Here is a 7,928-nt window from a genome sequence, read left to right as displayed (position 1 = left end):
GCACTCGGTCGGCCGCGTGTCCCCGCGACCGCCGCAGGCAGGGCCGTGACCCGGGGCGGGGCCAGGCAGCTGCCGAGGGCGGCAGTGGGTGGCGCGCACGCTCCAGGGCCGCCAGCCAGACTTGCTCTCTCATGACGTTATTGCTGGCGACCTGGAAGTTTTCCTCAGGCCACAACTTTTGCAAAGAGTGAGTTTGGGGAAAAAAATCCGCGCCGCGCTTTACTAGCAGAGCTGGGTTTGGAAGGACTCCAGACCAACTCCGCTTTACCACCCCGCTCTCTCCAGGCAGGCTGCCCTGTATGCTGAGGAGGGCCGGGCAGGGAGGCATCGGACCGTTATTAGGCCCCACCATGAGTCCCCAGCAATGCTAGCAATTTCTCCCCGTGCTTCTCCAAGAGAGTGCACGTTGTCGAAAGCTGGACAGACTAAGGAGATCAAGTACTCGGAAAAAAGCACAGCCAAGAAAGCCTTTTTGTTGTGGTGATGGTGGTTCAAAAAATCACAAATCATACAAGGACACCCCTGGAGGGGAAAGAAAAGTCAATACAAACTCTTGTTCCTACCATTTGTGGGAAAAAAAGAGAAAGTTTTCCAGGTGCGGGGCGTGCTTCTCCCTGGTGCAGAGAAGCGCTCTTTGGGACATCTCCCCCGCCCCAACGTTTCTACCTACCGAGGTCCAGCAAGGGAGGTACAATTGGCGGGCTGTCTGCCTCCCTTGGGGCGCAGGGTGCATCTTACTGGGGTGGACACCCAGATCCGACACACTGGGGTCGCTGAAAGCCAAAAGAGGAAGAGGCTGGCGGGGTGTTGCGGGGGTCCTCGCCGCAGCGGTGTTATTGGGCGCCGGGAACCGCCTCTGAGGCCTCGGAGCCACGTTTCACGTGCCTGCACAACAACGTGGGCCGCCTGGGCTTTGGCATATCCTGATCCGCCAGCTGGAGGACAGTTTCCTCTCCCCAAAGTCTCCAGCTCCTGGGGAAAACCCGAACCAGAGCAGCTGGCACCTGGCCTTTCTGCGTGTTGTCCTCTGGGGACCACAGTGCGACCAGGACTGGCCTTCGAGGACCAACGAGCCTTACTCCCCGTGCAGTGCCAGAGGTTAGCTTAACTCCAAGGGTTTCGGAGTCTGAACTGTATATTGGTACCCTTCACAATTCCATCAAGTGTGTAGACTTTATGCCATCAGGAAAGCCCACATTCCCCCACGCCCAGAGAGCCAGGGAACTAGAAGGATCTTACTGCCTTTTGTGACCTGAATACGATGAACCCTCTTCTCCTTTTCCCCAAGGAGACCTCATTTCTGAAACTGTGATCAATCACTCTAAGCTCGGAAACGCGGCCTTGCTCCTCCTGAATATGATGTCGGGGTGCTCTGGAAACGGAAGGGGAGAGGGCTTAGTGGTTTTGCCCTGGGGCTTGGCAGGCCTTCCCCTTCCTTCACAAGTCAGGCCAAGAAAGGTATGGGGTCCCTGAGAAACATGGTACCCGTGGGAGCCCTTTATAGGCTGCAAGCCAGAGGTCAGGGAGCCCTGTGATGCGCACCCACACTGGCACTCTGTAGTTGCTACTTCACGCCCAAGCCTGGTACTTTGCCTGGAGTGTTTCCTTTCAGCAACTGGACACCCACAACTCCAACCATACACTCTACTTTTTTTTTTCTTCAAATCTGTACATTATTTAGGTTATCTCAACAAAGTCTTCACTCACTGGCCTTTTACAGACAGCAGTGTTCTGGCCCCCTCCTGACAGCTTTCCAATTGCCTACACCCTCGAAGTCGGTTTGATTCTTTAGTTTTCTTCTTCTCTGGCTCCTTGGAACTGTTGGAACTCACCTTATCCAGGAAGTGGGTAGGTTGGGCTAAGCAGGCTTGAGAACATCCTCCTTTCTGTTAGCTATTTTACCAAAAAGGCTAGAAGAACCAATTCACATCTCCTTAGTTATAGCTGTTAACTTTTCTTCCAAGATACCCCATTAGACAATTAAGTCACCATTAGTGGCGAAAGAGCGGTGGCTAGATGATTGAAAGCTCAGAGTTTGTAGCCAGGTTTTCCCCACCTTGCCACTTTCTAGTTGGAGATCTTAATGTTAATAAGTCTTATAGTGCATCAGTTTACCCATCTGTCAATGTGCTGCCTCTGTAGAGTAATTGTGAGCTTAAAAGAGCCACTGTATCTTTAGGACAGTGCCCTGGCTCACAGTAGGACCATTCTGGAGCGTTCGCAGTCGTTGCACTTCTTCGTGAAAACTCTCGGGGGAATCCAGCCCTCCCAGGCCCTAACTGAAGTTTGAAGAGAGATTTTGCTGAACTGCTGTTTAACCTCCCTCCCTTCGCACTCGGAGCTCCAGAAAAACTTCTTCCTAATGAAGTAATGTTTGGAGCGTCCATTAAAAATGCAATGCCGGGAGATCAAAGTACAATATTTATTTTAGAAATTTGTTGCAATCACCAAGAGATACAGGTATCAAGGCCAAATGTCAGTTCCGTTACACAAAGCCCGGCGCAGGGGAAGAGCGTGTGGCTGCTCTGCCATAATGTAAAGAGACATCAAAGACCAAGCGCGCTGCAAAAGTGCGCAGCCGGGAGGGAGGGAGAGAGCCCGGGAGGGCTAGGAGAGCCCCAAACAGCGCGGAGGCGGCGGGGGCGGGGGTCAGTTCAAAGAGGTATCCGCTGGGGCGTGAGTTCACAGGAGGGAAGATTTAATGGGCTTTCCTTTGTTGGTGGGTGTATTTGTGCACCGCGGACCCAGGAACTCCTATGCGGTCCTCCCGCCTAGGGGCGGAGGTGGGGGAGCGGCGAATCCGGAGCAAACTTTCACGGCGGCGGGGGCGGGGAGGTTGAATACCAGTCTCCCGGCGGCCTCGGGCACAGCGGAGCGGCTCTCCACGCAGCTCTCCAAGCAGCGGGGTTCCGAGGCTGGGAAGTTTGCATCTCAGTTTCTCCGCAGGCAGGCAGGCGGCAAGAGCTGACCAGGTGCAATCTGGGAAAAGAGGCGGGTAGGTGAACCTGCAGGGGCGCTTGTGCCAGGGCACTTGTATAAGGGGCAGCCCTGCTCAGCTCGCTGTAGGATCCCCTGTGGGATCACCTCTGTGGGTGCTACTTCGCGCCCAAGCCTGGTACTTTGCCTCGAGCGTTTCCTTTCAGCCACTGGACACCCACACCTCCAACCATACACTCTACTTGATTTTTAAAAAATCTGTACATTATTTAGGTTATCTCAACAAAGTCTTCACTCACTGGCCTTTTACAGAGAGCAGTGTTCTGGACCCCTCCTGCCAGCTTTCCAATTGCCTGTATCTGCCTAGTTAGTACCAGTCCTTGTGTTATTAAAGGTGTTGGGAGGGAAGGGGACAGATTTTTCTTCGTGCATTAATGGGGCTCTGAGCCGCCAGGGGATGCCTATGCGTTCTTTAGTCATCTACAACCAAGCGTTCTCAGAGCAGTCCCTCGGCAGCCTTTTGAAGTCGTGCTATAGCAGAAAGCTTCTATTGTTCTCAGCTCTCAACATGGAAGGGATCAAACTTTGCCTCTTCAATTTGAAAGATTTTTTTTTTCTTTTAAATGGCGGTTGGGTGGAGGGATTGCAATCTGATACTAAGTTAACTTGGAGGATTTAGAGCTGTCTCCCTGTTTAAGCTGCAGACCAAATCACAGATGCCCCAAAGCCTATGACTGACTTGGGGGCTCTTTAACATTAATACGATGGAGAATTCAGTGGCAAGCAGTTGTCACACTGGGAACCTGGCTTGGCAATCAAGTTTTCCCTTGGAAACTTTTTCTTCCAAGGAAAGGGGAATATTTCCCCAACTAGAAACCTTGAGTTCACTGTAAGCTTAAGTTGAAATAATCACTATGTAAGTGACATAAAACCAGGAGGGCTGCATTATCTCGTCTAATTCTACTTCATTTGATGGCAAGGGGAAAAAGCATTTGCATGATTTTGTGCTGTGAACTTCAGTTGATATTCAATAAATGCTTACTGGTAGTGGGTGGTAGAGTGGAATTGTGTGTTCCAATGTCACTTGTATCATGATTGGTGCCACAGAGCACACTAATACCTCATGTCCTTTCCCATCTGTGGAAGCTAAAAAGTGGATTTCATAGATTCAGAGAGTTATCAGAAGCTGTGAAGGGTAGGGTGGAGGGAGAATAAAGAGAGGTTGGTTAATGGGTATAAAATTACAGTTAGAGAAGGAATAAGCCCTTGTTCTGTAGCACAGTAAAGTGACTATAGTCAACAATAACTTATTGTATATCTCAAAATACCTTGAAGACTTTGCATGTTCCCAAGACAAAGAAATAATAAATGAGATGATGAATATGTTACTTATTCTGGCTTGATCATTACATACCATATACATATATCAAAATATCACACTGTACCTCATAAATTACATATGCCTATAATCCCAGGGACTTGGGAGACTGAGGGAGGAAGATCACAAGTTCAAAGCCAGCCTCATCAATTTAGCAAAACCCTCAACAATTTAGTGAGACCCTGTCTCAAGAAAAAAAAAAAAAGGACTGAATGTAACTCAGTAATTCAGTGGTAAAGTGGTCCTGGGTTCAATGCCCAGTACCTAATAAATACAATGACTATCAATTTATTTTCTATCATTTATAAGCTTAAAGAAAGGATAAGGTGAGACCTTTTCCTTACACAGAAAAAATTAACCACAAGTTGATCATAGTTCTTAATATGAGTCAAACTCTAAAACTCTTAGAAGTCAATCTTTAGGACCTTAGATTAGACAAAGACTCCTTAGGTATGACACTGTTATGATTTGGATATGAGGTGTCCCCCAAAAGCTCAAGTGTGAGACAATGCAAGAAGTTTCAGAGGAGAAACAATTGGGTTGTGAGTCTCAACTTAATCAGTGAATAAATCTCTGATGGGATTAATTGAATGATAACTGAAGTGGTAGGGTGTGGCTGGAGGGGTGGAAATTGAGGCATGGCTTTGGAGTATATATTTGTATCTGGCAAGCGGAGTCTCTCTCTCTCTGCTTCTTGATCAGCATGATGTGAGCTGCTTCCCTCCACTATACTCTCCCACCGTGATGCTCAACCTCACCGTGGACCCTGAAGAATGCAGCCCCTTTCTATGAATTAAGGCCTCTGAAACTATAAGCCCTTGAATAAACTTTTCCTCCTTTACAGTTGTACTGGTTGGGTCTTTATGTCACAGCAACAGAAAAAGCTGACTAAAACAGAAACCAAAAGCTTAAATGACAGAAGAAAAATATATACATTGAATTTTGCCAAAATTTACAACTTTTGTGTTTCAATGGATGACATTAAGAAAACGAAAAAGCACAATTCACAGAATGGGAGAAATAACTGGCAAATTACTAAAGGGACTTGTATTCATGTACATAAAGAAGTCTTACAGCTCAACCATAGACAAAGTACTCAATTTAAAAAGGGACAAAGGATTTAAGTAGTCATTTCTCTAAAGAAGATATGTAGGTGGCCAATAGGCACATGAGAAAATGCTCCACATCATTAGGTACCCCTGAAACGCACAATAAGGAAAGACTTCATACCTACTAGGATGGCTAGATTAGAAAAAAAGATAATAACAAGCATTGGATAGAATGTGGAGAAATGGAAACCCTCATGCAGTGCTGGTGGGAAAGTAAAATGGTATAGTCTTTTTGGAAAACAATTTGGCAATTCCTCAAAATGATATTTAAACATAGAATTATAATTCCACTCTGAGGTGTATACCAAAGAACAGTGAAAACATACATCTGCACAAAAGTTTTTACATGAATGTTCAATAGCAGCATTATTCATAATAGCCAAAGGATAGAAACAACCTAAATGTCCATCAAATGATGAACAGATCAAATGTGATATTTCTATGCAATGGAATATTATTCATCCATAAAAAAGAATAAAGTCTTAATACAACTATAACATGATGAGCCCTTAAAACCCTGTGCTAAGTGAAGGAAGCTCATCACAAAAGATCACATGTGTTTCTACTTACATAAAATGTTGAGCATGGAAAGATCCAGAGACAAAGCACATTAGTGGTTACCAGCTACTTGAAGGGTGGTGGGGGTTTAAAAATGTCTGAAAAAGGAGGGCAGATGAGAATGCTCATACCTATTTGTGACATGGGGGCAAGGAGCTGTGGGTATTTAGTGAGGAGGGGAGTCTCTTTCAGAGAGAACTTCTGACTTGGAAGATGCCAAACAAAGCTCAAGGCGAAGCTTTTTATGCATTGGAAAGTATAAGGCATAGTCACTGTGGAGAGTAAAACGAATTGACATTCAAAGGCTTTTTGGTAGAGATAAACATTTTTCTCAAATTGGGATGATAGTTGCATAACCGTGAATGTACTAAAAAACACTGAAACATACACTTGGAATGCATTAATTGTATGATATGTGATTATATCTCAATAAAGCTGTTATTTAAAATATCAAAAGGACCCTTAGGTTTTGGCCCGAGGCACAAGAATAAACAACTCAGTTGCTGACAAAAGTGGGAGAACAAGGGGCTGGGGTTGTGGCTCAGAGGTAGAGTGCTTGCCTAGCATGCGTGCGTGAGGTTTGATCCTCAGCACCACATAAAAATGAAATAAAGAGTATAACTAATTAAAAAAATAAAAATTAAAAAAAATGAAATAAAGATTTTGTGACCACCTATAACTAAAAATAAATATATATATATATATATATATTTTTTTTTTTTTAAAAGAGGGAGAATAAGGAAAGGAGACTGTTTAGCGTTAAAGAGAAGGCTGAATTCGGTTTGGGCTATTGAGTCAGAGATTATGCCTGGCTGCTTATGGGGAGATGCCTGCAGAAAGCTGAGAATGTGGGGAATAGGCAACGCATGCAAAGGATAAGGCTAGAGAGAAGAATTCTGAACTCTCACTAAGTAGGGATGCTGAATAATAAGTGGGCTCCTAGGAGTGAGTGGAGATCATGCAGGTAGAGAAAAGCTCCAACAGAATTTACAGGAAAACCACAAGTAGAAGATAAACAGAGGAAGATGAGCCATCAAAACAACAAAAGGAAAAGAGAGGCAGGAGGAAACAAAGTAGAAGTGGGGGGAGAGCAAACAAGGCCACCGGCTTGTCCAAGGCTGGGGAGGGTCTCAGGGTGAGAGGTCTCAGGCTGTGACAAACAGGAAGAGTAAGTTTGCCTCAGCAGGGAGCTTTGAGCAGCCACCTTCAGAAGTGAGGTGGGAACAGAAGGCAAGTCCTGAGTTTAAGCAGAAGCAAGAACAGATAGCAGGGGAAAGGAAGAAAGTTTTGTTGTGTGTGTTTTAGGCTGTAGTAAAAAGGAACTGTCAGAAAGGGGGCAGTTGATTCATTCTGTATTTTGCAGGTGCCAAAATACCCATAAAGTTGGCTTTGAGTACTTGAATAGGCAGCTTCTCCCATGTTGTTTTGCTGAGTTTCTAATTTTTCTCTTACCACTTATCAATATCCAGAAATTGAAAGCCAAGTTGTCTTCAAGGTATATCCCTCTTACTGGTGCTTCTAATAGTGACAGTACATTAGCCACCGGTGGCAAAGAATGTTCTTTGTGGGGAGAGTGGCCCACCAAGCCTCACAGCCTAGGATGTGAACACATCTTCTGTTATTACTGTGTTAAGAGTAGTTTCTTACTTGACATGTACTTTACTTGTCCTAAGTGTGGCACAGAGGTACACAGTGTATAGCCATTGAAATCAGGAACTGAGATGTCAGAAGTGAATGTTTCTTAGGAAGTAAAATTGTTTCCTCTAAGGAACACTGTATTATATATAAATCCTTAACATTAGTCATCCTAAGTGTAGTACTTAGATGTCTCTTATAAGGCTGGTACTTGCTAGTCACTGTCTTCCTTCAGAGACACGACTAAATTCTAATCACTGGAAGCCACATGATTTTATATATATATATATATCTGTCTCTTATACACATCT

The 7,928-nt window shown here is 45.1% G+C and overlaps 1 protein-coding gene across 1 annotated transcript in view; it reads right to left on the bottom strand.

Annotated features, from left to right (window-relative positions):
- The window catches only part of Sp5 (Sp5 transcription factor), a 3,194-nt gene extending 3,061 nt beyond the window's left edge, over positions 1-133 (bottom strand). Inside the window, exon 1 of the mRNA XM_015478943.2 lies at positions 5-133. Within this exon, the coding sequence (XP_015334429.1) occupies positions 5-133 (129 nt within the window). The remainder of the gene's footprint in view (positions 1-4) is intronic.
- Positions 134-7,928: the final 7,795 nt, after the last annotated feature.

The sequence above is a fragment of the Marmota marmota genome, unplaced genomic scaffold (assembly GCF_001458135.2).
Source record: "Marmota marmota marmota unplaced genomic scaffold, marMar, whole genome shotgun sequence".
NCBI classification, from domain to species: domain Eukaryota; kingdom Metazoa; phylum Chordata; class Mammalia; order Rodentia; family Sciuridae; genus Marmota; species Marmota marmota.
Note: the sequence above shows the minus strand (reverse complement) of the source record. Positions and strands in the feature narration are given on the sequence as shown.